The 27077-nt window shown below is 55.8% G+C and overlaps 8 protein-coding genes across 8 annotated transcripts; 5 read left to right on the top strand and 3 right to left on the bottom strand.

Moving 5' to 3' along the window:
- Positions 1–422: 422 nt before the first annotated feature.
- BO70DRAFT_337870 (alkaline phosphatase) lies at positions 423–4136 on the bottom strand (the record flags this gene model as incomplete). Its single annotated transcript, XM_025541173.1, has 3 exons — positions 2934–4136; positions 2280–2382; positions 423–2179 (listed from the first exon to the last, which is right to left on the bottom strand). The coding sequence occupies exons 1-3, from the start codon at positions 3807–3809 to the stop codon at positions 423–425; spliced, it is 2736 nt and encodes a 911-aa protein (XP_025398607.1). The 5' UTR covers positions 3810–4136.
- Positions 4137–5478: 1342 nt separating this feature from the next.
- Positions 5479–8175, top strand: BO70DRAFT_371653 (putative spindle pole body associated protein SnaD; the record flags this gene model as incomplete). Its single annotated transcript, XM_025544810.1, has 2 exons — positions 5479–7824; positions 7867–8175. 2 exons carry the CDS (start codon positions 5479–5481, stop codon positions 8173–8175), a joined length of 2655 nt encoding a protein of 884 aa, XP_025398606.1.
- Positions 8176–9083: 908 nt separating this feature from the next.
- BO70DRAFT_353312 (uncharacterized protein) lies at positions 9084–11009 on the bottom strand (the record flags this gene model as incomplete). Its single annotated transcript, XM_025541827.1, has 3 exons — positions 9084–10443; positions 10497–10774; positions 10830–11009. 3 exons carry the CDS (start codon positions 11007–11009, stop codon positions 9084–9086), a joined length of 1818 nt encoding a protein of 605 aa, XP_025398605.1.
- Positions 11010–13403: 2394 nt separating this feature from the next.
- BO70DRAFT_362747 (lipase) lies at positions 13404–14760 on the top strand. The gene is made up of 2 exons (XM_025543391.1): positions 13404–13970; positions 14041–14760. The coding sequence occupies exons 1-2, from the start codon at positions 13564–13566 to the stop codon at positions 14654–14656; spliced, it is 1023 nt and encodes a 340-aa protein (XP_025398604.1). The 5' UTR covers positions 13404–13563; the 3' UTR covers positions 14657–14760.
- A 121-nt stretch (positions 14761–14881) lies between these two features.
- On the bottom strand, positions 14882–15304 carry BO70DRAFT_257684 (uncharacterized protein; the record flags this gene model as incomplete). The annotated part of the gene is made up of 1 exon (XM_025538868.1): positions 14882–15304. A coding segment is annotated over one exon (423 nt), but the record flags the coding sequence as incomplete, so codon positions are not given.
- Positions 15305–18755: 3451 nt separating this feature from the next.
- On the top strand, positions 18756–20525 carry chiA1 (class III chitinase ChiA1; the record flags this gene model as incomplete). The annotated part of the gene is made up of 3 exons (XM_025539431.1): positions 18756–18857; positions 18911–19349; positions 19399–20525. Coding segments are annotated over 3 exons (1668 nt in total), but the record flags the coding sequence as incomplete, so codon positions are not given.
- Positions 20526–23787: 3262 nt separating this feature from the next.
- Positions 23788–25063, top strand: BO70DRAFT_50786 (uncharacterized protein). Its single transcript, XM_025548498.1, has 3 exons — positions 23788–24475; positions 24554–24639; positions 24730–25063. The coding sequence occupies exons 1-3, from the start codon at positions 23965–23967 to the stop codon at positions 24916–24918; spliced, it is 786 nt and encodes a 261-aa protein (XP_025398601.1). The 5' UTR covers positions 23788–23964; the 3' UTR covers positions 24919–25063.
- A 184-nt stretch (positions 25064–25247) lies between these two features.
- On the top strand, positions 25248–26712 carry BO70DRAFT_362742 (CoA-transferase family III). The gene has a single exon (XM_025543390.1). It carries the CDS (start codon positions 25661–25663, stop codon positions 26438–26440), a length of 780 nt encoding a protein of 259 aa, XP_025398600.1. The 5' UTR covers positions 25248–25660; the 3' UTR covers positions 26441–26712.
- Positions 26713–27077: the final 365 nt, after the last annotated feature.

The raw sequence follows: 27077 nt of genomic DNA, 5'->3' as shown, positions 1-27077 counted from the left end.
TTAGTATAAAAGTGAATTCGAAGGCGTATACCTGGGCAGGTAGTCTGCTCAATGTGCATTACCGTCTTTCCAGCACTGCATATGGCATATGTCAACGTGGTCCGATTCCTTGACCGTCCTTGGCCCGTCCTCGCATCGCTATCATAAGTCATCTAACTAGCTATACTATATTATTAAAAACCTTTCAAGGGGGATCACAATGTCCTTTGATAGAGAGTCATGTGGTGGCTCCCGGAAGTCTATCCCATCAAAAGAACCAAAAGCAACACAACACACGCTAATATTATCTTGTTACCTTGCCAACGACGACGTTTAAGCGTCTCGAAAAAAAAAAAAAAAACATCAGGGTCACGGAAACACGGATATATATACGAAGGATAGAGGGAGGGGGAGAGGGAAGGAGGGAGAGAAAGAGAGAACGCTCAATCCAGTCTCTCCACGCGGCTAACCCTCTCGAGCAGCCCAAATGCCTGCGAACGCAGCCAGTCTACCTTATCTGTGACTTCCCCGATGGCCCGCCTAGCGTAGGCGTCCCAGCTCTCTGCCTCGCGGGTATCCAGGAGGAGCTTTCCGGGGGGGAAGCGGGGATGTTTCCAGGCAGCAACAGAAGCGATCTTGTCTTCGTAGCCCGGGAGAGGCACGCTGAGGGAGTATTGCCAGACGAGGTCTGAGTCGATGTAGAGGGAGTAGGTGAGGACAGAGCTGGGGATGGTGATGGTGGCGCCGGACTTGGTGGTGTCGATGACTTCGTCCTGGACGTCGATGTCGATCAGGCCGAATTTGGTGTTGCCTTCGGGGATGTATTTGATGGCGACGTCTTCGGTGTCCTTTTGTCGGTAGGTGCGGATGGGGAGGTAGAACATGTTGAGGGGCCCGACGCAGAACTCGTGCAGGCCTTCACCGGCGGTGTTGGGGGAGAGTTCGTCCGCTGTGAGAGCGAGTGCTGGGTCCGGGAAGCGAGTGGCTCCGAACTCGTGGCGGTCGCCGCTGAGGAGGACGACGCGGACGCCGAGCTCGCGCTCGGCGCGCCACATGGCGTCGAAGACGACTTGGCGTTCGTTCAGGAATCCGCCCCATGTGTCAGTCGTGCCGACAGGCCAGTTCTTCGTGAAGGGCACGCTGGATGCGATGAGCTTCCAGCGGACCTCGGCCGGTTCGGGCCGGGAGAGGAAGGCGAGGAGGGATTGGAGCTGGGCGGACCCCAGGATGGTGGAGTCGGGCTGCGCGGGCGCGGAGCGGTAGGTGCGCGTGTCGACCATGAAGAACGAGGCGGGTCCGTTGATGAAGGAGAAGTATGTCGTGTTTTCGGGCTTCGCGAAGGGAGTCGCTGGGATGGGAGGGTTGGCGCTGACGTGGTAGTGGATGTAGGGCTCCGCCGCGGCGGGATACGGCGCGGTGGTGTTGCCCTTGGACCAGTCGTTCTCGATCTCATGGTCGTCCAGCGTGTGGATCCAGGGGAGGTCGATGGCTGGGTTGTCCTGGGACTGGGTCCATGAGGGGGAGTTGTACACCCGGCGGTACTCGCTGCGGTAGTGGGAGATGGACGATCCGAAGCGCTGAGGGACGTCCACGTAGATGAAGTCGCCCAGGAACATCATGAAGGATGGTCGGAGCAGAGATGGCAGGCGAGTGATGGCCTCAGTCATCTTCTCGATCCCCGGGATCCGGAGGGGATGCGATAATGGGTTGTAAGGGAAGTTCGCCTTGATGCAGCTCGAGGTCAGGAAGCTGACCCGGTTGGCTGCTTTCGACCCGGGCATCGGAGCGGTGGTGAAGGAGCCCGTTTGGTTGTTGGACAGGGAGTAGCGGTACAGGGACGACGGCTCGAGGCTCCTGATGGTGACTGTGGTGGTAAAATCCGTCGTGTCATCGAGGGAGTAGATGATGCCTTCTTCCGTCCATTGCGAGGGATCCTCCTCTGCTTGCTGGTAGAAGACAGCCAAGGGCAGCTGGGCGGGATCGGGCTCGCGAACCAACAGGTTCGCCGTGGTAGGAGAGACATAGCCGACGCGAGAAAAGGCGATATCAGTGCTGGGGTAGACAAGAAAGCCTCGGACCACAAAGTCCAGCGCGAGCAGTCCGAGGGCGATGTTGATCAGGACCGTCAGTCGGGTTGACAAGGGCAACCGAGCGGAGGGCAGCCCCGTCAACAGGGTCTTGAGCACACCCTGAGGGGGCTCTGTAGATTCTACATGGATACGTCAGAGTCTGTTGCAGCATCGATGCTGAGGCCTGCTTACTGGAAGCATTCCGCGAGCCCTTGGCGTTGTGCTTGCGACGATCGGAGGAGCTCTCATCGGCCGGCCGAGGGAGCGACACCAACGCGGCCAGATACACGGCCAACAGGGTGAAGATCAGGGGTGGGAAGTGGTGACCGGGGATCTATACCAGACGAGTTAGTTAGTTAGTTTGGGTTGTTTAGTAAAGCGGAGGCTGTCACGCGAAGTGTTTACCCAGCGGAGGAAGAAGAAGGTCGTCGCCCGGAGCAGGACGGAGCTGGTCGCGGCGGTTGCCCGCGGTAGGGACACCATGGTGGTGGGCAGGCGAGACGGTGGAGCTTAAGGTAAAGGATGGATCAGAGCCAGACCAGGCGACTCTTCCAGAGAGGCAGACTGTTGAGAGAGGAGCTGAGAGGGAGGGAGGATGGAGAAGATCGGAGACAGTCAGGCGGGCGGAAAGCCGGGGGGGAGGACGCGATGACGACATCGACCACCCAGTACGCATACCCCCTCCCGATACGTCTACGCCAGGCAACAGCAAGCCCATGCAATAGTACACGTTGGATATGATCTGAGTAATCTATATATGCATCAATGGCCCCCGCCTTGCCTCTCCTCTCCTCTCCGTCAGCCTCCCTCCCTCTACCGACGCTGCATCAGCCCCTGGAGGGCATTCATCAAGCTACCCGCCCCCGCGAGCATCTGTTGCGCAACATCCACCAAGTCCTTCATGCGCATGCTCAGCGTCATCTCCGCCGCCCACTGCCACGGCTTCTCGCGATCCCCCGGCTTCGAGTTGAAGTACTCCCAGCCCATGACTCCGCCGAAATCCGGGTACCGCGCCACCAGCGCCGCCAGGACCGGCCCGATCTTCTCGGGGGCCACGTAGCCCTGCGACCCATTGCCTGGATTCGTCAACAGCCCGTATACCACCCGATTCGGGGACCAGCCCTGTGAGATCATGGCCGCATACATCCGCGGGTCTTCCGCCTGCCCCCAGCCGTTGTAGAACTGCGCGTTGTACCAGCTGATCTTGGACGCTCTCTGCTGTTCCAGGCTAAAATAGCTGAAGCCCGAAAGGTTGCCCAGCCCCAACAGGGCCGCCGCGACCGGGGCCAGTGTGATAATAAACCCGTCGCCCATGTCCGCCTTGAGGCGGTCGATCAGCCGGATGACGCCCGCCAACGACATCTCCTCCTCCACGTCCAGGTCGAGCCCGTCCAGCTGGTGGCGCCGTACCATGTCCCGCAGGGGCTGGTAGTATAGCTCGAACTTCTCCTGGTCGCCGTCCAGGGACCGGAAAGAGCCCTGGGCCGCGCCCCCGAGCATCCCCATAATGCGCACCCCGGCCTGCTTCATGCGGGGCACCTCGGCCCACAACGTATTGTACATCTCATGCTGGGGCGGGTCGTTGTTGAGGGTGATGTGCTGAGGGTCGGCGTTCAGGTGGAAAGCAGCCAGGATGATGTGGGTGACACCGGTCTTGTTCTCCAGCAGCGGCAGCATGGAGACATACTGGCCGTCGGGGCAGATGGTCTGGTGGTAGAGAATCACCCGACGGCGCTCGGGGTTCGGGAAGACGGGAGGCATCGTTTGGATCGGGCGAGCGAGGGAGGAATTGGCTTAGGAAGGGTGGAAGAAGTAGTTAGCTCTGGGATGGATGAGATGGTCTCAGCGGGGAAGCGAGCCGAGGGAGGGTCTGCTTGAGGGGGCCCGCTGATTAACCATTCACCTCGTCCATTGTTTCAGGTGGGGAGGTGGGGGGGGAGCAGTCACGATGGATGACATCCCACCCAAGGCAGGAAGGCAGTGAGGAGGAAGTGCACCCGGCATCCACGGGGAATCTGGTGGTGAGAAATGAGAGGGAGAATCGAGCTGGGTTGAGCTGGGTTGAGTTGGGTGAAGTTGTGACTGCCACTTTGCTGGGCGGTTAGGTAATGCCCGCCCGGGTGGGGGGGGGGGCTATCTACGACCATCACTACAGCCATCACGCGATCACTATGGCAGAACTATCTATTGAAATGCTACCTCACCTGTGCCAGGTCTGTTCGTGGGCTGAAGACAGGACAGGACGACCCCCGTGTAACTGACGTCCAACAACTGTTACACTGTATTGCTCCATTGCAACCCCCCTAGATGCCAGAAGAGGCCATCGTCAATCTTAACCTTTACTTCCGGCAAAGGCATACAATATAGTATGCTTTTCGCATCTTGCTCCCATCACGTAGTCCCTTCATAGCTGACTGTCTGCGCACATCGAGTCCCATGGTTGTGGGTGAGATTGAGAGGGTCATCCTGTCGCATCGCGTGGATTTAATCTCCAAATATCCATGGATTCAACTGGCGGAACGGCTCGAGGAATCTGTGGTACGGCACCCGGCCCTCGCAAGAATCCCCATTTCAAAATCTGAAATTGGCCTCAGTTGCTTGGCAGTATCTACCATGCCTGGGATATGAATCGACAGTGAAACATGAGGTGTCTGAGGAGGTTAAGTTGAGGTACGGATGGATTGCAATCGTTCTGGGGATGTCTGTCTGATTTACCATTGGGTCAATAAAACAGAAACACCTTCGAAAACGATGGTTTAGATGCGCTCTTGCGACGATTATCATAGGCGGGAGGGACCAAGCAGCAGGGCTTCAGGCCTCATCATGGCCTCTGCGGTAGACACTGGTGGGTCGACTCTCGGACGATATGTGTAGTATGTGTATGGGTCATTGACCAGGCACTCGTAGCAAGGTTTCCATGACCAGTGAGTGATCAGCCGAAGGAGTGTGCATGTTGACCGTTGTCCTTGTACGGGGTACTCGGAACTCATTCAAACGACCTGGTACCAGGAGGGTGTAAACAGCGTGCGATGGGAAGATGTGTACAAAGGAAAGCGACGCGTGGATCCGATGCGGGAGCATCGAGACCGCACTAGACCCTATCGGGCATCGGGCGACGCCCCCTGTCAGCCTGAGGAACACCAGTGTTGGACTGCCTGAGTGCCTGCGAGACGATTTCCACGTTTATCGACTCGTCCACTCCTCCGCCTGTTGCGCATCTTCCTCCGCTGTTACAGACCGACTCCTATCTTTATCGGTGTATTTCTCCCCAAACCCCCCCCCCCCCCCCCCTGCCCTGAAAATATCTCCTACCCTCCGAACATTTAATGATGTTGCCTATCGGGGCCTCGATATTGTGACCGATCTTATCGCGCATGCCTATTCTGAAGTAAACAAACAACATCCCATTCCCTTTTCCCTGCCCGTCCTCATGGCCGACACAACCTCCCACGACACCGTCGGCGCGTCCACCCTCGCCACACCCCTCTTCATGCCCTCCTCACCCCCTCCGCATCCCGACCATGGCGACAGCTATTCGCCCATCAGCACCAAAAGCCTCCGTTTCAGTCGTCGCGTCTCCACCCGGTCGGCGGACGACGGCGCGCGGTCGCCGAAAGATCCCTCGCCGCGATCCTCCAGAGCCTCATCCCTCGAGCGCGCGGCCTTCGAAATCGACGCTCGTCTAGCGCAGTATACAGTCGACTTCAGCCAATTCCCCAGCAACCAGGCCTTGGATGAGGAGCCCCTGGGCGACCTGAAGCTGCCTCATGAGGAGAACCTCTCCGACGTGGGGGGTCCGGACGATTTCACGGCGAACATGGAGAAGTACTTGATGAGCGACGATGATACTATGGACCATAGACATTTCGATGCCGATCGGCTGGAGCCCGAGTTGTTCGGCCCAGAGCCCGAGTCGGAACCGGAGCATGACTCGGAACCGGAACTGGACCTGCAGGAGGGTGAGGAGGAGGAGGAGGAGGAGGAGTATCCCCAGCCTCAGGCTCAACCGCAGCATTACGCAGAGAAGGGACAGCCGCCACAGCAGGAGGAACAGCAACAGTCATCTCAGTTGCATCAGCCCGCAGTGGAGGATGAGCCGGAGCTCGGCGAATACAGCGAGTTCGGTCCGCCGGTCGACATGTCCACGCCATCGCATCTCCTGCGCCGGGCTGGGGGACTGGCGAAAGATGTCACCCACCTGGAGAATATCGAAGAATACCCCGATGCTGAGCTCGAAGCAACAACTACCACCCCCTCCGTTCGCAAACACAAATGCACCTCCAGCAAGGGCGAGAAGGATATAACCGAGGATCTGCGCAAACAGATCGCAGAGCTCAAGAACGCGCTCCGGGAACGAGATGAGCAACTGGAAAGAAATCGCAGGCGGGTGCTGGAGGCTGCCTCGGCGGGGGAGCAAATCAAGCACCTCCAAGGAGAATTGCAGCGGAAGTCGACGCTACTCGAGGAACTCTACGCCAACCGCAGCGATGAGGCTCTCCTCCGCCAGCAGATCCACCTGCTCCAGAAACAGAACGACGAAAAGGAGTCCTTCCTACACAAGTCTACCTTCAACTCGTCCGAGCTGAGTACGCTCCAGAAACAGATCAGCGACATGCAGAAAGAGCTGCAGAGCCGCAGTACACCGGTAAATACCGATCTCGACACGGAGCGACTCGAGACGATCGCCCACCTTCGCCAGCAGTTGGATTCGGCCCAAGAACACCTGAAAACGCGCGATGCTACCCTGGACCAGACGCTCGCAAGGCAGGAATCGGACAAGGACTGGAAAGACCAGCAGCTCCTGGCGAAAAACACGGAAATCGACGCACTGAAGGCCCAAGCCAGCAGCAATCTGCTACGGGCCGAGAAGCTCCAAGCGGAGCTCGACCGCGCGAACCAAGCATACCAGACCCTCGAGGAAAAACTCCTCACCCTCGAATTCAAGAACCGCCCCCTGGAGGAGAAGAACAGCACGCTCGAAGCCGACCTCACCCGCGCTCAGTCGCAGGTCACCGCCCAAGAGAACGCCCTCAAGGCCATGGCAGCCGATCTTCCCCTCGAGACCGGCAACACCTACAGCGAAATCCTCGAGCTCATCAAAGACCTCGGCCAACCCACCACCAGGCGCACACCGGACCCTTTCTCTGTCTCCAAAGACAGATACCCTGCCGACTCGGAAACCAAACAACTCCAAGACGAGATCACGAAGCTCCAAGCCGACCTAACGGACGCATGCTCCGCCAGAAAGACCCTCGAGGTGCAACTAACGCACTCCGAAAACCAAGCCACGGAATCCCAAACCCTCATTCATTCCATTGAGACCGAAAACACACGTTTGACCAAACGCGCCGACGAGCTCAAGTCCCACCTCGACAAGGCCCAGCACGAACTCAACCAAGTGAAAGACGAACGCACCCGGGCCCTCGAAACCATCGCCCGCCTCACCAAGGAACTTGAAACCCAACGGCAACAGCAGCAACCTCCTCTACAACCTCCTCAACAACCCAGTCCACCCCCTACACCCCCGACCCCTCGCCAAACCGATCCCTCCCCCTCCACCCTCGACAACGAACGCCTCCAAACCGAACTCCGCGCCCAACGCGTCGCCCACACCGCCGAACTGGCCAACCTGCGCGCCTCCCACGCCGCCTCGACTCGCGACCTCCAATCCCTCCTCTCCGCCGCCGAACACCGCGAATCCAAACTGAAATCCCACCTCCTCGCCCACCGCGACCGCCACAACTCCCTCCGCGCCAGGATCGAGTCCCTCGAGTCCGTCATCGCCACCAAAGACGAAACCGCCGCCGCCGTCGACGAGCGCATCGCGCGCTCCGTCGAAAAGCGCGAAAAGGAATGGCAACGTCGCGTGGACCTGCTTCTCAAGGAGCGCGAACGCATGAGTCGTGCCCTCATGTGGTCGTGGGGCGAGAAGGAGCTTGGTAATGGTAATGGCAATGGCCGTCGTGGTGGTGGTGATGATGATGACGACAAGGAGAATGTGAATGTGAATCTGAATGTCGATGAGAAGGGCCGTCGGAAACAGGCCTACCGGTATAAATTTGCCCAGGCGCATGGACATCCCCCGTCTCAGGTTTCGGGGAAGGTGGCGCAGTCGAAGAGGGGGTAGTTGTAGTTGTGTGATATGCTATGGAGCCTGTCTTTAAGTTGAGGGGGTTGGATTTTCTCTTTTCTTTCGGGCGTTTTGAGTATAGGACTCTCTCGTCGTCGTCGTCTTCTTCTTCTATTGCATTTGTTTTGTTTGTCTGTCTTTGTTTCTTTGTTTACTTGTTTACTTGTTTACTTGTTTACTTGTTTACTTGTTTACTTGTTTACTTGTTTACTTGTTTACTTGTTTGCTCGCTGGCATGGGTTGGCTTTTCACTACCTAAGGGTATTCAGTTCCTCGGTGTCCGGGTTGGGATTTTGGGATTTATGGATTTATGGACGGATGGATGCACGGATGGATTGATGGGTACGGTATGGATGGATGGTGGGTTCGTTTGGATGTACCCCGTACATACTGGCTACATAAGTACGGTAGGGTATGTCGGAATGGCGTCTTGTCTTGCTTGCAGATGCATCGGGTTCAGGTTCGGGTTCGGTCCGGTGCAATCCAATCCGATAGATTACAATACGATCAATCTCAATTCGATTCGATGCGATGCGATGCGACTCATTATCTATCTCAGAGTGTGGTAGGGTCAAATGGGTATTGCTGTATTGTAGAAGGACTGTAGACGGCAGGAAAAGAGAAAGAGAGAAGGAAAGGAAATGCATATTTGAGTTCCGTAGATCGTGACAGCTAGCTAGAGGACACGGAGAGAGAGAGGTAGACAGAAGTAGAATAGAAATGAAATAAGTAAAGGCACAAGTGGCTGTAGAGTTACATATATAAGTGGTGGGGAAGCAATAGAGGAGTGGCCTGCTAAAGAAAGGAAGAATTTTATCATCGGGTAGTGGAGGATTAGGATAAGTGTCTAGACATATAGCTGGTTGGGTTTTGATGACGGTGGTCTGGCCGGCAGACTACCATACCTAGTAATAATGCCCACTGCTTGTTCGATTGGTGCCTCGGTAGGTGTTCGCATCGGAGAACACATTCGCCCGGGTCTCGTCGACGGATGTCCCGGTCTCGCGGATGCAGTCGAGGGGGCTGGAGATGGCGGAGCCAATGCCGCCACAGGTGTTGCTGCGGGGGCGTCTTGTACTTGAGTAGACGATCTCGACGTCGTTTCTGCGTGCCAGCGAGGCCATCCGTCGATGGGGGTCGTTGTAGGTTCGACGGCCCTGGCGCGTCTGCTGCGGAGTGTACTGGCTCTGGGTGTACCGTGGTATTTGGTTCGGTTCGAACCGGTACAGCTGGCTTTGTCGACCGCTATTGTGTCTGGTGTTTATGAGAGTGGTTTGATCGAGCTCTGCTGGATGCCCTCGGTAGAGGGGATTCTGCGGAGGCCGGGCTGTTGGAGGGGGTGGTAAGGGATGAAATGTTGTCTGGTGAGGATTGCTGTATGTTCGTGGGATTGGAGCTGTGTATGAGGTGTTGGATCGGTGCACGTTGAGTGACTCTGGCAAGACGACTTCGGGAGCATCGCCTGAGTTCATTGTCATAGTACGTCGCCTGGTGTCGTTGAATTGGTTTGATTGGGCCCCGGCTGTTATGGCCGGTGGTGGCCTCTCAACTGGAGCTGAAGCCAACGGGTGTCCCGGAGCGTATTCTCTCTTAGGCGTCGGTGGTCTCTCCACTTCCACTGCCTGCTTTTCAACATCCGTGGGGGTGTTGGGGTCGGCGAGGGCACGGATCTGAGGGTCCGCCGACAGTGGGAGTGGGAGCGCGAACACTTTGGGGAGAAACCGGCGAAGGGACGACACGGACGATTTGTGTCTTTTATGCCCGGACTTGGACGATGTCCCTGGTAGCTCTTTAGCGGCAGCTGGGCGATAAGGCTCGTAGGTAGACTTTGATGTGTCCTTCGTAGGTGTGCGAGAGACATATGAATGGATATCAGAGCTGGTCGTGTCCCCGAAGGACTTTTTTGAGTACGTGCCCGTGGGCGAGAGGGTTGTTCCTGACAGTAGCGTCTCGTTGTCGCCTTCATATCGCGTATCTAGCTTCAAATGAGGCTTCATGTATGCACCTATCGGCTGCTGGAGAATTGCGGATTTGCGATACGCATCGTAACCTGATGGCTGATACATATCTCTCCCGTACGTAATGTCCGGTCGGCGACAGACATGGTATATGTCGTTCTTCAGGCTGTTTTCGCTTTCCAGACTCGAGCCAGAAAGGATGCTACCGTCGCAATTTAGAAGCCCTTGTCTGTATACACCGAGCAGTGATACATCATATGGCCGCTCGCAGAGCTCTCTCGAGCAAAAGAACAAGCTCACGGTCATGCTGGTATAGAATTAGCCAAAGATATCGGAAATTGGAGACAGGGCATGGCTTACAAGGACACAATGGAGACAATCACAGACACCCGATGAAGGACGCAGCTGATACCAATTTTCCAGAAGTTACCAGCACCATCATCAGCGAGACAAAGGGTCTGCTGTGCAACCAGAACCAAGCCTGCTGCACTAGCAGCTACCCAGACAAGGATCGTCAGCCGTAAGATATAGGTGCAAGCAGCATGCAGGAAGGCTTTCTGCCCCGCGAATCCTATGATTCTGTTATACTGCCACGCCAGAAGACTGTGAAGAGCAACTAAAGGTACCGTCAAGAATGACTGGATATATGTCAGTGTCTTTCCCATCGGCCGTGGTCAGGCAAGAGGTTCTCACCGCAACGAGAGCGATAATTAAGCTCGGCGTCATTTTCGCGTCGACGCGTCGCACCGCGTATAGGTAGAGCACGATGGCCCATTGCGTGAGACTCTCCAGAAGCAGGGCATAGAGAGAGATGAAGATGGCGACCTTTGTCCACGCCCCTCCTTTTCTGCAGGTCATGGATCGGTTGAACATGGTTCGCCACGAAAGCAGCAGGCTGTACTACGGCTTGGAGACTGCCGAGCATCCACGCGCGTCGGCGGGGTACAGGTAGATGGGCAAGGGAAGATGCGGTGCCAGAAGAAGTGTGGGCAGGTAAGCAAGCAAGTGTGTACCAAAAGAATGTCGATTGCAAAGATGCCGACTAGTGCAACGATTGCCTTCCACAAATGTGAGTCGATGGATACATAGCCAGAGGGAAGCAAAGCCACGGGCCATGGCCGACTAAATGGAGGTGGAAGTGGTTTATCGGCCGGCGCGTCGACGCGGATGCATGAGGGGGGCTGGAATGGACGATCGGGAGGCATGTCCGTTCGCGGGGAGGGCCATTGGGCCGATTGAGGGCTGTCTCTTCTTCCGGGACGAAGGCAATGCCTCCGGAATGCAGGTCCAGCCAGGCCGTCCAGCGCCGGAAGAAGAATATTCGCCGCGGCCACACTATCCAAACCTTGAAGACGCCTGGGCTGGCCCTTCAGTCCTCCGGGCGATGTCATCGATGGGCGGTGGCAAGTCATCGGGCAGCTAGGGTTGAGATCTCCCATCGACCCTGCGTATGCGCAGGAGCGGATCCCTCGGCCAGGGCGAGGCCATGGGATGGATTCCCGTACCACAAGATCGCGTGGTCGACGGGGATGTCAAAGCTAAAGTGGTGATGAGGTGGTGATCGGGTAGGGAATAGAGGCGAGTGAGACAGTGTAGCGGGATAGAATGCAGGATGCAGGATGCAGGATGCAGGATGCAGGATGCAGGATGGTGAGGCCAGGGATGAGCGAGGAGGCGAGAGGAAGTGCGAAAGAGACCGCATTGGGGAGAGTAAGTATTGCCTTTGTGACCGCAAAGGGGATGCGCGTTGGCCACGTGATGGGGGCGCGCTCCCTCTTTGCGCTCTCTTGCGCTCTCACTCTACTACTTCTCTCACACACAGTCCGTCTCCTGCAAGGGAAGGCCATGCCGTCAACTTTGTTTACCCATACTGCCAATGACGTCGACGCGCAAAGCATGAAGGACGGGCAAGGGGCGGCCCTGTCGAGTCCGAGCCCTTTCTCTTCTCACGAACCGAGCATACTGGGTTTCGAGGGGATTCGCGTCCATCACGGATCTGGGATCATTCCAAAGGGAGCTTTTCAGTCCCTCGCAAGTTAGCCTATAATCTATGCATCCGTCATCCAACCCTGGCAGTTTGGAAGGGTATCATGCTCCAACTGGTGGGAAAAAAAAAAAAAAAAAAGAACATCCCCGTTTCAACGCGTTCTCTGAAGCAGGTGAGGAATATAAAACGAGGACTATAATAACTATACATCCCGAGATAAGTGTGGAGGCTGGCGATAAGAGAGGTTCACGACGGGGCCGGTCCGATCACCGCACGATCGGCAAGGAACCTCCAAGAAGAGACGGATCAACCCGAGTGATGATAGGGGATCTCCCCGTCTAGATATGCTCATAGCTATCAACACCTGCACAAGTGGTCCAGAACAAGCATGATTTGTTCCTTCGAAACCATCGCTCTTACTTCGTTTTATCCAGGCTAAACAATACTCGGATATAGATAGATGTATCTCATCTATTGATGGACAAAACACTCGATCTCCTGTCCGTGTCCAGTGGCAAGGGTTTGACCGCCACGCATCTAGACATTGACCAGTCGAACTCAGCGCAACATGAACAAAAGAAGACAATGACCGACAAGACATGATATCCCCCAGTACTATGTACGGTATAAACCGAGCTCGTTTCGGCAAGGTTGTCCATATCTAACAGATATATATTTGCCTCAAGGGCATTGGTGAGATTGCTGCGCTGCTTGAAGGAAATGGCCCGGTTCTTGATGATGCACTGGCGCCTAGTGTCGAAAACCCGTCAGCATGGTCCTCGGAAAAAGCCCAGCTGTCGGTACTGCTAGGGAGAGAGTGTCGTGTGAGATTTAATATCACCCTCAACAATCTTCTCCGCCTCCGGGCCCATGCCCATACCATCGGAGCAGTAGACGATGCGTTGTTGGTAGCCGTTTTATGGGACTATCTTGTTTTTGGGAGCAGGCAAAGGCTAGGTTTTTCTTGCTCTTGTCCTTGTTTTCCTGGGACAAGCGATCCATAGCAGGGAATACATACAGCAGACAGCCCTGTCCGTCCAATCAACCCTAATAGCGCCCGGATCGGGGAACCCAAGCATCGATCCCCCACCTCGTCAGCTTCGTGTGCCAATCGAAACGGGGAAACCCCTCAACCAAGCATCCAGCGGCTACAATGAGGGCTAATTAGCCCATCTGGGAGATGAGAAGAGGGGTTCTGCTATCGAGGCTATCTATCTCCTACTAACTGGGTATGCGTGAGGGGAAGCCCAGTTGGTTCCCGTCTTCCGCCTCTTCACCTCCCACACCTCCTTGCGTCTGCGATGAGACCTCGATGTAACCGCGCGATATTACCCTCAGAGAAAACCCGGATACAAAATACTAAGCCAAAGTCCCCTTCTACAGTTTTCATCGCGAGAAACGTTGCCTGCAGTTTGGGAAAACAACGTCCGAATGAACGCCATGCCGATTCCGATCCCCGTGCCGCCGTACCCCCTCCACCCCTCGGTGCTGGACAAGCTCGATCCGGAATACGTCGCTTTCTACAACCAACATGTGATCGACAAGCAGCAGGTGCATTTACAGCCGATCGAAGATTCACGATCAAGCGGTGTTCTTATCCCCGGTGGAGGCCCTCTGGTTTCCGTGGGCAGGACCTTCGATCTGAGTATCGCGCGGCAGGTCTCCGAGGGCCCTGAGATTCCGTTGCGCGTGTTCGTCCCTGACGAGGAGACGCCGGAAGATGGATGGCCGGTGATGCTTTACTTCCATGGGGGTGGATGGGTGCTGGGGAATATCGACACCGAGAATCCTGTCTGTACGAACCTGTGCGCGAGGGGTCGCTGTGTGGTGTTGACGGTTGATTATCGGTATGCTATTGTTGTACTGCCATTTGGATGTGTGAGTGTGCTCAGTGTGAAGGATTCACTGACAATTTAGTCTTGCGCCTGAACATCCCTGGCCCGCGGCCGTCCACGACTGCTGGGAATCCCTCCTCTGGCTCATCTCTGAGGGACCCCACCGTCTCCCGATTGATATCAGAAGCATTGCTACCGGGGGCTCATCAGCAGGCGGGAACCTTGCCTGCATTATCACTCATAAAGCCATGACTCTTTCACCGCCAGTCCGCTTCAAGGCCCAGTTGCTTTCTGTGCCCGTGACGGATAACACCGCCACCGTGGCGACGAACCGCGCCTACCGTGACTACCAGTATACGCCTGCTCTCCCGGCGGCCAAGATGCTCTGGTATCGCAATCATTATCTGCCAAATACGGCGGACTGGGGAAATCCGGAGGCCAGTCCGTTGTTCTACACCGGGGACTGGTCCGCCCTGCCGAGGGCGTTGGTCATGGTGGGTGAACTGGATGTGCTCCGGACAGAGGGAGAGGAGTACGCCGAGAAGCTGAAGCAGGCGGGCGTGAAGGTGGACTTGCAGGTCATGAAAGGCATGCCGCATCCGTTTCTGGCTATGGATGCGGTATTAAAAGAGGGGAAGAGGTCTATTACTCTGATGTGTGACCTGTTGGAAGAAGTATTCTGGCCGGTAGATCGATAGCTTATCTTGTGTAGTTAGACGGTGCTTGCCTTTCAGATAGATTTTCATCCTGCGAACTCATGCTTGGCCTGCCCTCTTGCCTGTCCGCGCTACATGAACATGTGTCCACCTTCGTCGGCTGTAGCGTGTCCATTCGGGTTGGTGGCGTTGGCTAGTATATATACACTGCCCCATATCAGCATCCAGACGCCCTCCCACCCGCATGGTTGGCACACAGATACTCATCTTATTATCCGGACTCCACGCCAGCCCATTCCCACACATCATCCGCCCATCGGCCATCCAATGCAGCGTTCTATCCGGATCATAACGCCACAATCTACCCTTCGGTCGCCCATACTCTTTCGGCAGTTGGTCCGCGCCGCACGCCAGCGTTTTCTTGTCGATTTCAGCGAGCCAGAACCGCCCACGTGTATCGACGGCGCCGTCATCGAACCGCAGTTCGTCGCGCCGGGAGGTCGGGATGATTTCCTGCACCAAGTCGATGCGCCCCGTTTGCTTGTCTAGGAAACAGACCCCTTGGTAGTATGCTGCGATATAGCTGCCGGGTTTGTTCTTGCGGAAGCAGGCTACCGTCATGCTGTCGGATAGGGGGATGACGCGGGCGTCGCCGGTGGGGATTCTGCTGTCGGCGTCGACGGGGAGAATTTACAGCTCTGCTGGTGATGATAGACAGTAGACAGCCGAGCCAGTGTAGTGTGGAGTTGGATGAGGTCGATCGGGCCTTCTCCCAGGACCATCTGTCCTTTGGGGGGGTGGAAAACTGCATTGTTGCCTTGGACTGTGTGCATGGTTTTTAGAGGGTTGGATTGTCGGGGTTTGGTTTGTTGAAGAAATGTCAGTAGGTCTAGTTGAAACTACGGGGGTCTGGACGATTGATTGGAAGCGGAGTCGATCGTGGTTGAGGCATTTGTCTGCTAATTCACTGTGATTGTAGGCTAATTAATGGAGACAGGAATGGGATCCAATGTAGGCTAATTTGCCCTGATCGGTATGTTGTCAGGCGAGTTAAAGTATGGCCACATTCTTCATTTTTGTGATCCAATCATGTTAGTCTTCTAATGTTCATATCTTGCATCAGGATTTTGTCTGATGTAGATACCGGGCTACTATCTGATGGGTTAGTTATTTCAGGTGACTCTTCTCAGGCGCTCTGCTTGTCCTGATATTTATATAGATGTGTCAGGTGTTGCACTATCGCACCTCTCTAGGTGTCTAGTAGGCAACTTTCCAGTCGAATGATTTTGTTTCATAAGATGCTATATCCCGCAAGGCACTAGGAATAAAAGACCAGTAGATGACGTTTATCTGGACTTTGGGATCCAATCAACAACTTCAACAGCAGACGATCGCTGAGGTAAAGAGTTGATGCCTGACAGGCCTGGATATGAATCATGAAACTCCAGGTCTAATTATCATTTGCCTTGTGGCATTGTGTGACGTGATACCCTTCGCAGCGGGTGTAACCTGTCTTTGCACCCTGAGGGAACTAATCACGAAGGTGGTATGGATTATATTGCAGATCACTTGTTGGTAAGACACGGCAACTGGCATATCTCTGACGTCGGCTATTTCTTCCATGCCGGTTGGTACTACTCCCCAAGGTTTGGTGTGCGGATGTCTGATCCTTTCATCATCGGTTGCTTTCACTGGTTTTATAGGCAATCCTGGGCATTTGGTCACGCATCGGCGGCACATTTCCGGGCCTTTGGTGCCATGGAACGCCTGGAAGATTCCAGGAACGAAATGATCAAAGCCAGAAGTTTGATATGACAGTTGTCAAGGAGTACACAACCCCCCCCACCCCGGGTCCTCCCAGTTCTAGAAATAACGATACCGGCTGTGTGATTGTACTGTACCTGCTGATACAAAGGAGGCACCGACATACATTCTATCTGCGGAGTGGGATGGTTTGGCTCCAATGAAAATAGGGACCTATTTTTTTTTAAAAAAAAAGGAATCGTTAGGATACTTTTTGTCGAGATTAGTCCTAATTCTGACGATTTGATATATTACTGTGTCCTTCATGGTATTCGAATAGTCGTACCGAGGTACTAAAGCTAAGAGACACCTGTCCTTCTGTCATCTTTTCTTTCATCCCGAGGCATAACGGGGAGTACTTGGGATATCCAAGATACGTGGAAAATGCCCGAAGAGGCTGCATGGCCGTTCGGTCCTGAGTACTTAGTAACTCAAATCTCAACAGCGTTGCAGCTGCGCTAAACTGCTTGCAGGGGACTGCATCAGGAGTAATTTCCGAAAGTCAGACGAGGAATCCCGCATCGCCTAATAATGCCTCGCTAGAGGGGCTGATGTCGACACACCGGCATGCTAGAACTGCGCCTCTTAGCGCTCCCTTCACTCGTTCGCTGCTGGCGGAGGTCAATACTGTATACATTCGGACAAAGAGGCCCGTGTCCAGCCAATGCGCGATAGGGGTCCGGTGGGGGTGCTGATTCGGCCGACTAATCCAGACAGCCTAGCCAAAGGTAAGTAACTTCGACCAGGGGCGAAGACCCGAGCAAGTGCTCCGAATTCGATTTGCTTATGGTCGAGAGTGAGCACTTTGTTAGAAGCGTCACTCATTTCGTCCCAGAAAACGAACGATGTTGTTTCACGTTCGGACCCTGAGCCATCAGGAAATGAGATTATAAGCGGGCGAACAAAGAACACAAAACAAAACAAAAAACAGGGTCAACAAGAGGGTTGGTGGTTCTCTTGTCGATCGGCTGATCCGGTCACCTCCGAGAGCCTTACTGACTGACCGGTCTAGTCAGATCCAGTCGAGGACCGTTCCGTGGATGTCCCCCCCACCATCTGACTTTTCACGAACTCTATCAAGGCCCGGTTTTTTTTCAAGTGAGACATTGGGACCGAGTGGCAGCCAGCCATCACTGGCTCTGGTGCTCGCCTGCCACCGGCCCACCGTCGCGCTCTATATCCCGACCCGCTGATTGGTGTTCCTGGAGGCGGTGATGCCACCAGGACCCCTCGCTAGTCTGTATCCGGTAACTGCCACATGGGGGAGGTCCTGGATTCGGTCTAGCGGGGGAAGCTATACGGTATTGTCACTGCTTTACCAGAACCAACTGGGGGCCCCGTGTTTACCCCGACGGAGTATGGCCAGAAGTACCTTAGTAAAGTAGTGAGGGATCTTAGTTCCTGCTAGTCACAGGGTCCAGCAATCCGCGAGCAGCCTCAGATTCTCCCATCTCCATCATCCACCTTCTCTTCGACCTCAAGTCCACCGGGTGTGGCTTTGGATCGTTGTCTGTCTAGAAAAGCCACCACCATCATCACCATCCATCCGAACTGACAGAGGATTCATCATCCACCCACAGACAAGCATCAGGTGCGACGATGTACCTACAGCTGCATCGCTGACGGGGCTCCTTTCGTGCTCGTTCCCCCCCCACTTTGGCTTTCATCTTTCAGGCACCAGATGTGCCCGGACTCAGTGGGTGGATATCACACTGGCCTCTCATGACTCTCATCGCCCACACCGGCCCAAACTAACCATGGAATTCAGACCCTTATGCGGCTCTGCCCTAGGCAGATGCTCGATCCAGCGGCCTAGTGCCTGCTGCTGCCTTGAACTCTTGACTCCTCCTGGCTGCTGATAATGTCGGCTTCCACTCGTCCCTCTTCCGGAGCCAGTCACATCCTCGCCTGGCTGGCCCTCGAGGATCAAGCGCTTCGTTAGTCTCCGGGACCCTCTGCTACACGGTCACTAGCACTGGAATGGTGTCTTCCTCCTATGCTAGTCAAAGTCCTCCAGCTGTACCTGCCAAGCCCTCGCATCAGCGTGGTAATTTCGGCTGTGCTCGTCCGATAAACCCATAATTTGGATGCCGTAGCCAATGGGTGGGGGGTTGTGAAATGGCCACCGTGCAACGGCCCTAGGGGGAGGAGGCCTATATCATGTTATGTTGCCTCTCTCTCCTCTTCCAATATCTGTAGTGCTCGATTCTTCGCCATTCGCTTGCGGAGACACTCCAAGCAGCAGACATTTGTCTGCGTCCTTTCCTTGAACTACCTGACGTCGCTCTTTCTTGGGTTCGGTGGCTTGCTCGCCCCTACCAGTCGTCACTCTTTCAAAATGTGGTCCAAACTTCTGACCGTTACCGCGGCCGTGGCCAGTCTCACTCCTTTTGTGTCTGCCTTCGACGCCGAGGCGAAGAACAACGTTGCGATCTACTATGTACACCTCACAGCTACATCCCGCCATTCCAGTTCTGTACTGACTTTCTATAGGGTCAAGGGTATGACCAGAAACGTCTGAGTCATTTTTGCGCCGAGACATCCTTGGACATCATCAACCTTGGATTCATCGATATATTCCCGGACCAGGGTCCTGCTGGATGGCCGGGCAGTGATTTTGGCAACCAATGTGATGGAACGACTTACCAAGTTGGCTCTGTCTCAACAGACCTGCTCAAGGGCTGCTACCAGTTGATTGAAGATATCCCAATCTGCCAAGCGGCGGGGAAGAAAGTTCTCTTGTCTCTTGGTGGCTCCACTCCAACTAATCAGCAGATTCTCTCCAATTCTTCTGCTGTTAACTTTGCCGATTTCCTTTGGGGTGCCTTTGGTCCGAAGACAGATGAGTGGGTGAACAACAATGGACCTCGTCCGTTTGGAGATGTGGTTGTTGATGGTTTCGATTTTGACATTGAACACAATGGTGGTTTTGGTATGTTTCCTGGGCTATCGTGATGTGTTACCTTCTCTAACCGCTACAGGCTATGCTGTCATGATCAACCACTTCCGACAGCTATTCAAGCAGGCTCCTGACCAAACCTTTTACATCTCCGGTGCCCCTCAATGCCAGATCCCCGACAAACAGCTCGCCGATGCAATTACAAACTCTGTGTTTGACTTCATCTGGGTGCAGTTCTATAACACCGACGGTTGCGCTGCGATCGACTATGACTTTGTTAGTGATGTTAGCACCGGCTTCAACTTCGATTCATGGGTCAGCTTCATCAATGGTGGCAAGAGCCGCAATGCAAAGCTTTATATGGGTCTGCCCGCCAGCGCGAGCGCGGCAAACGCAGGCTTCTACATCACGCCCGCGGAGGCCTCTATCCTGGCAACCAAGTATATGGGTCTCTATCCAGATACCTTTGGAGGTATGATGGTTTGGGAAGCAACTGCCTCGGATGAGAACTCGGTTGATGGTGTTAGCTTCGCTGGTGCGATGAAGGATATTCTCCTTGAGCTTGATCCTCTTCCGGTCACTACTTCATCTAGTGTAGCTGTTGCATCCAGCACTCCTGTGCCCTCGACCACTGCTGTGCCCTCGAGCGTCCTTACCACGTCCAGCTCTGTTGTCTCGTCCAGCACTCTATCTGCTGTGACCTCAAGCACCATTGTGGTTCCTACCTCTCCCGTTTCCGCGAGCACTGTTGTGGCCCCAAGCACCCCGGTCCTGTCAAGTACTTCATCTGCAACGAGCTCTCCGGTGGTGGTCAGCAGCTCTGTGTCCGTTCCTGCTATCTCCTTGACTACATCCGTTCACTCAACTACTCCAGTGCTGTCAAGCCTCTCTATTGTTTCCAGCAGCTCTGTTGTTGCAAGCTCTCCTGTGGTGTCAATTGCACCTGCGATTACAACTTCGAGCATTTCTTTCTCTCCTAGCCCTGTTGTTGCTTCAAGCTCGCCTGTTGCATTGAGCAGCTCTGTGAGCTCAAGCAGCCCTGCTGTCCCGAGCTCCTCTGTGGTATCAAGCGTCTCTGTCGCTTCAAGTGCTATCGCAACTTCAGGCATTCCTTTCTCCTCAAGCTCCTCTGTGGTACCGGTCTCTCCTATTGCGTCCAGCTCTTCTGTGGTGTCAGGCTCACCTCCACCAAGTTCTCCTGCTTCTTCAAGTATGGCCACAGGAAAGACATCCAGCACTCCAATCATTTCGAAGACATCCCCCTCGGCTACTGCACCCCTCGGTGGCTCTTCTGGGTCTTCGGCTTCATCCAGCATCCCCACCGGCTCTGGAAAGCCTTCATCCAGCATCCTGAGACTCTCTAGCACTGTGTCACTGCCAGGCTCTCCTATTGCCTCCAGCAAGCCAGTCACTTCGGGATCAAGCCTTATCAAGACTGTTTCATCCAGTGCCGGCTCTGGTAACTCGGCTCCATCGGGCCCTTCCAGCTTCCCAGTTGCTGGAAACTCCGCTCCTTCAAACTCGGGCTCCACCCATACAATCTCGTCGTCAAGCGAGTCGGCTATTTCCAAAGGGTCGAGCGCAACTGTCTCTGCTATCTCTGCAACAACCCCCTGCGAAACTATTACTCGTGTGACCGTCGTTGCGTACACCGTCACTGAGTCTGGTGTCCCTTCGGTTGGCTACTCAACCTCGACCATCACCGAGACTATTTCCGGCCCGGCTGGTAGCGCTCCCAGTGGTGGTGTCGCCCCCTCCAGTGCTGCCACTGTTACTGCTGTTCCTACTTCCACCGCCGCTGCTACGACCACCCCCTGCGAGACCATCACTCGTGAGACTGTGATCGCATACACTATCACCGTTTCCGGCTCTCCTTCGGTTGTTCGCTCAACCTCGACTATCGTTGAGACTGTTTCTACCCCTACTGGATCTGGTGCCCCTGGTGCCCCCAGCGGTAGTGAGACTCCCTCCGGTGCTGCCAGTGTTACTGTTCCTACCTCTAGTGTCGCTGGAGGTGCTGCCACGACCACTCCCTGCGAGACCATCACCCGTGAGACCGTTATTGCGTACACTATCACGGTGTCCGGCTCTCCCTCGGTTGTTCACTCAACCTCGACTATCGTTGAGACTGTTTCCACCCCTGCTGGACCTGGTGCCTCTGGTGCTCCCAGCGGTGGTGAAGCCTCCTCTGGCACTGTTATTGTCACTGCGGTTCCTACTTCCAGTGGAGGTGCTGCCGCCGTTGCCTCGACCACCCCCTGCGAGACCATTACCCGCGAGACCGTCATTGCGTACACCATCACCGAGTCCGGATCCGCTCCTTCGGTTGCTTATTCGACTTCGACCATCATCGAGACCATTTCGGCGCCGACCGGGTCATCCGGAGAATCCACCTCCAGCGTGTCGACTACCCCTTGCGAGACTATCACCCGCGAGACTGTCATTGCGTACACCATCACCGAGTCCGGCTCCGCTCCTTCAGTTGCTTACTCGACCTCGACCATCGTCGAGACCGTCCCTGCACCTGCTGCCTCGGCCACCGGTTCAACAGCATCCTCCAAGGGCAATGGAAGCGGGCCCGCTCCCATCGGATCTGCCATTATGACCGGACAGACATCGGTTGGATCGGACGCGAAGGCTGCCAGTACCACCACGGTCATCGTGACTTCTTACGTCGACATCTGCCCCGAGGGCTTCACGACCATCACCACGACCTACACCGCAACCTACTCTCCTGCCACCGCCACAGCATCCGTCACCAACCCCGTCGGAGTCGCGGCGCAAGCCACTGGCCCTAGTGTTCCCGAGGGCTGGACCACTCGAGTTACGGTCTGCACCCACTGCGCTGCGACACCGACCACGGTGACCCTGACATTGCCGGCCACCGGTCTGGCCTCTGTAGCAGCATCAGCCACGAAGACACCCAGTATTCCCGAGGGTTGGACTACCACGGTCTCTGTCTGCACGGGTTGCGGCCCTACCCCAACCACCGTGACCGTCACGGTACCCATCAGCGCCGGTACGGGCGCTGAAACTCTCTCTGCCCACGCGTCTGGCGCCCAGCCGGCTGGCAACTCTTCAGGGCCAGAAGGTGCCGGCGCCGCATCTGCACTGACAGCGGCCGCCACGACCGCCACGGCGGTCGTGCCTGCCAGTCACTCCTTCTCCAGCCGACCGGTCATCCCTGGAACGGGCAGCGCGCGTCCCTCGTCGACGTTGCATGTCCAGCCATCGGGGAGCGGATCCCGGGTGGCCGCGACGCCCAGCGGTACGCAAGTGGGCGTGTCGCCTGTGTTCACCGGTGGCGCGTCCCGGGGTCCAGAACTGCGGATCGGAGCGGGGGCCGTGGCAGCTCTTGCGCTGGCCCTGTTGGCTGCGGTGTAGAGGCTGGATCGTTTCTGACACCCGCGCAGTTGGAGGACGAGAGGGGGGTTTGGATGGATGTAATGCTTTTTTTTATCTACGACCACGACATTCCCTGAGCATGTACTTAGTTTCGATTCTTCCAGCGCTAGCTGAACCCTCTTATGACCATACTGTATAATTTCACACCCCCCATTTATTTGTGTGTCTGTCCTGCTGCCCGAAAGCCACCGACGCGGGGATGATGCCCCAGGCAGGCAACAAGCTCAGCCAAGACGGGACGATCCGGTTGCGCCAAGCAGTCATAAGTAGTAGTTGCAAGTTGGAGGGACTGTTGGAGGTGGGGGCGATGCGTTGTAACCGAAGTTTGAGCACGATGGTCTGAGTCTGAGTCTGAGTCTGACAAGCTGACTGACTGACAGCCTGACCGCGAAATTGGCCCCCCCGAGTCCAGAAGGTTGATAGGCCGAGAACCGCCGGGGCCATCGGGAGGATGCTTCTTGCTTCTAGGTATAGTAGTTCGCATACGCGTGGATACGGAGTACAGTACGCAGTACGCAGTACGCAGTACACGGGACAGATCGACGCCTCAGGAAAAGATACGCGATCCGCCATCGGATCAGCCGGCCTCCTTCAACTCCAAGATGACTCGATCACCAGCCCCTCCTTTTCGGTTCTCTTCGTCCCATCATCCCCCCTGAGCTCAGCTGAGTGCCAGCGGTTAAATGAAACTGCCGAGACCTCGTCGAATCCACCCCAGATGCCAAGATTAGCATCGGTTGGACCCTTAATGCCTGTCGGTCTGTCTGCTGGCCCCGCTGGCCCCTCTTGCCCCCCCCCCCTTCCTGTCTTACTCTCCAAGATTAATAATGGATGAGCCTGTGGCACTGCCCCGGATATACTATTATCGTCTCCTCCAGGATCCCCCTAGCTACACGCAGACTAGATAGGATGTAGATAGTCGTCGTCGTCGTCGTCGAAGTAGCAGTAGCAGAAGTAGCTCCAAGCTTGGACCTGGTCAGCCATCAGCCAGTCATCAGCCCTCCCCTGAACCTGAGCGCGAGTGATTTATTCTCCTATCGGGCCAGAACCCCCCACCTGGCCTTATTGACGGCCTACTTAAGTAGTAGGCACAGAACACTCGACGTATATAAATCCCCGATCCTTTTTTTCTTTCCTTTCCTATTCCTTCTTTTTTACATCTCCCCTTCTTGTTCTTTTCCTCCCCACGCAAGACATACCACACACATACACATCCACATACACCCCCCACCCAATAAAAACCATGGACTTCATCAAGAACATCGCCGAAGAAGTCATCGAGTCCAAATTCGGCGGCGGCAGCAACGCCAACACCAGCAGCGAAACCTACAGCGGTCGCGAGGGCTACTACCCCCCTCAACAGCAACAGCAGCAACAGCAACAACAACAATACCCCAACCGCGAAGGCTACCCGCCCCAGCAATACTACGGTGGAAACGAAGGCTACGGCCGCCCGGAATACAACCGCGAGGGATACGGCTACGGAAACCAGGGCTACGGCGGTGGTTACCAGCAACAGCAACAGCAGGAGTATGGGTATGAGTCCCGTCAACAGCAGGGGTACGGATACGGTGGTGGATACGCACAGCAGCAACAGCAGGAGTATGAGTATGAGTCTCGTCAGCGGCAGCAGGGGGGGTATTATGAGGGACGCAGCAGTGGTGGGGGCATGAGCAGTGGCATGAAGACTGGGTTGGGGGTTGCGGGGGGGGTGTTGGCGGGTGGAGCGGCGGTTTTGGCGGGTGAGGCCATTCGTATGTTTTTCCCTTCCTTTTTCTTTCTTTTTTTTTTTATTTGTCTTGGGGCTAATTGCTGGTGCGGGTGATGGATAGATAATAAATGGGAGGAGGATAAGCAGGATATCGAGGAAGATGTAGAGGATTTCCCCGAGGATGCGGCCAGGTGGACGGGTGATAAGGTATGTTCTTTCTTCTCTCTCTCTCTCTCTCTCCTCACCGGACCGTCTTGATCATAATTATCATACTAATCAAACTGAATGTATGTACAGGTCGGCGAAATCGAATCCATCCCCAACCGCATCGAAAACGGCTGGGACAACGCCGTCGACGACGTCGAGGATATCCCCGAGGACGTTGCCGGATGGGTCGGGGACAAGGTCGGGTCTGTGGAGCGGTTTGGCGATAATATGGACAATGCCTATGATGAGGGGAGGTACGAGGGTGAACAGGGCTGGTGATTGATTTCTGGTGCAGGAATTAGATGGTGATGTTATATGGCATTTGCATACCCGAGTGCCAGTGGTTTTGATGAGCCAGCTGGTAGTATTGTCTCGACGTACTTATATATTGATTTCCCCGCACGTGGCCCGGACCTCGGCTGCGGAGATGAGAAGCAACTTATCGGGCCCGGAGCTGATTCTTGTTCACCTCCCTCCTTCCTCCCTTTCATGATCCATCCCTCGCACTGCTCTGTATCTTTCCATCGAGACATCCCTAGAACCAGAACATCTCCCCTGCCACAAACGAAATGCCCCCCCTCTCCGGAATCCGAGTAGTCGAGCTGGCCGGCCTCGCCCCCGGTTCGTCCGTCCCACCTCCCGCAGAGCTTCAGGAGGAGTATGTAGGTAGTATGCATGTACTAACCTCATCCATCCATCCGTCCATCGACCACCAGGCCCCTTCACCGGTCTCCTGCTAGCAGACTACGGCGCCTCCGTGCTACGGATCGATCGCCCGAAAACCACCAGTGCGGACCAGTTGACCCGCCGCAAGACGTCCGCGACCCTGGACCTCCGAGACCCCGCCTCGCACCGCGTGCTGCTCTCCGTGCTTCGGGATGCCGACGTCCTGATCGATCCGTACCGTCCCGGGGTGCTGGAGCGGCTGGGCCTTTCTCCGTCCGAGGTTCTCCTCAAACATAATCCGCGGCTGATCGTGGCCCGGCTGACGGGGTTCCGTCGCGACGGGAAATACAAGGACATGGCCGGCCATGATATCAATTACATTGCGGTGGCGGGCGTCTTGTCCATGCTGGGTCGGTCGGCGGAGCGGCCGTATGCCCCCGGGAACCTCCTGGGAGATTTCGCTGGCGGGGGCGCTACGTGCTTCTTGGGGATCTTGCTGGCGTTGATCGCCCGCATGCAGACGGGACGGGGCCAGGTCGTCGAGGCGAATATGGTCGATGGCTCCGCGTACCTGGCTGCGATGCCTCGCTTAGGTCGACAGACGCCCATGTGGAATGCCCGCCGCGGGCAGAATCTGCTGGACGGGGGCAGCCCTTTCTACGATACGTACGAGACCAAGGATAAGGGCAGGTATTTCGCAGTGGGCGCGCTGGAGCCGCAGTTCTACGCGGCGCTGTTGAAGGGGCTGGGGTTCAACCCGGACGAGCTCCCGTCGCGGGACGACAAAGACAACTGGCCTGCCCTTCGGGGTGCGTTCGCGAAGCGGTTCAAGGAGAAGACCCGAGCGGAGTGGGAGGCCGTGTTTGATGGCACCGATGCCTGCGCCACGCCCGTGGTGGAGCAGGATGAGCTCGAGGCCAGTGGCTTCGAGCAACGTCCCATCGTGCATCTGGGCGAGACCCCGGGGCTGCCCATTTCGGCCGACGACGGGGGCTGGACGGGTGGGGGCCTGATCCCGGGGACCGGAAGTGAGGAGACCCTGAAGACGTGGTTGGGGTGGGCAAAAGGCCGCGATTATGATGTCAGACGCGATGGAGCACTGGTGCAGCTCCCAGATGGCAGGGCGAAGCTGTAAGGAGGGAGAGTGATCGATGATGATCCTAATACGAGATGGTATGCCAAAAATGGATATTGAGTTGGGTTAGGCCTTGGGTGGATGAGGCTTGGACAGCGAGTGGCGTAGGGCTGAGCAGTTGGGAAACGGGCGAATAAGCAAGTGGTCGAGGACGGCCAACCGCACGATGGGGGGAACCTTATCTGTCCCCGATGTACGGAGTAGTCATCCTGTTGATACACACAAACACAAACACACTTTTGGGTCGCGACCGAAAAAATCGGGACTGGCAGAGACAACCGCCTTTGGGGGGGGAGGGGGGGGGGTCCAGAATCCATAATCGCTTTGTTCCGACGTGATCCACGGACGAGTGCGAACGTAAAACCGGCTCGAGAGGAGTTCAACTATGGGACGCACAAGCAATCAAGGCACAGCACTGCAGAATTGGACACTCGGTACAGTGGACGTTGAGACGGAGGTTACTCACTCAGTCTTCACTACTCCATGGGGGGGATTGCAATGCGGACCGCGGATGCTGGACGACGGGGGAGGGAGGCACTAAAAGGCAGGCCCGGAGATATCCGTGGACTAGATAGTCGGTGCATCGCGAGTCAGAAGCGTGACAGCGGGGGGGCTTGTTGGCGACGCGATTGGCATA

Source organism: Aspergillus heteromorphus (assembly GCF_003184545.1).
Source record: "Aspergillus heteromorphus CBS 117.55 chromosome Unknown BO70scaffold_15, whole genome shotgun sequence".
Lineage (NCBI taxonomy): Eukaryota > Fungi > Ascomycota > Eurotiomycetes > Eurotiales > Aspergillaceae > Aspergillus > Aspergillus heteromorphus.
Note: the sequence above shows the minus strand (reverse complement) of the source record. Positions and strands in the feature narration are given on the sequence as shown.

Coding starts and splice junctions, on each gene's coding strand:
- BO70DRAFT_362747 (XM_025543391.1), top strand. CDS start 13,564: ATGCCGATTCCGATCCCCGTGCCGCCGTACCCCCTCCACCCCTCGGTG. Junction 13,971..14,040: donor GTGTTGACGGTTGATTATCG/GTATGCTATTGT, acceptor CTGACAATTTAG/TCTTGCGCCTGAACATCCCT.
- BO70DRAFT_50786 (XM_025548498.1), top strand. CDS start 23,965: ATGGACTTCATCAAGAACATCGCCGAAGAAGTCATCGAGTCCAAATTC. Junction 24,476..24,553: donor TTTGGCGGGTGAGGCCATTC/GTATGTTTTTCC, acceptor GGTGATGGATAG/ATAATAAATGGGAGGAGGAT. Junction 24,640..24,729: donor CCAGGTGGACGGGTGATAAG/GTATGTTCTTTC, acceptor ATGTATGTACAG/GTCGGCGAAATCGAATCCAT.
- BO70DRAFT_362742 (XM_025543390.1), top strand. CDS start 25,661: ATGGCCGGCCATGATATCAATTACATTGCGGTGGCGGGCGTCTTGTCC.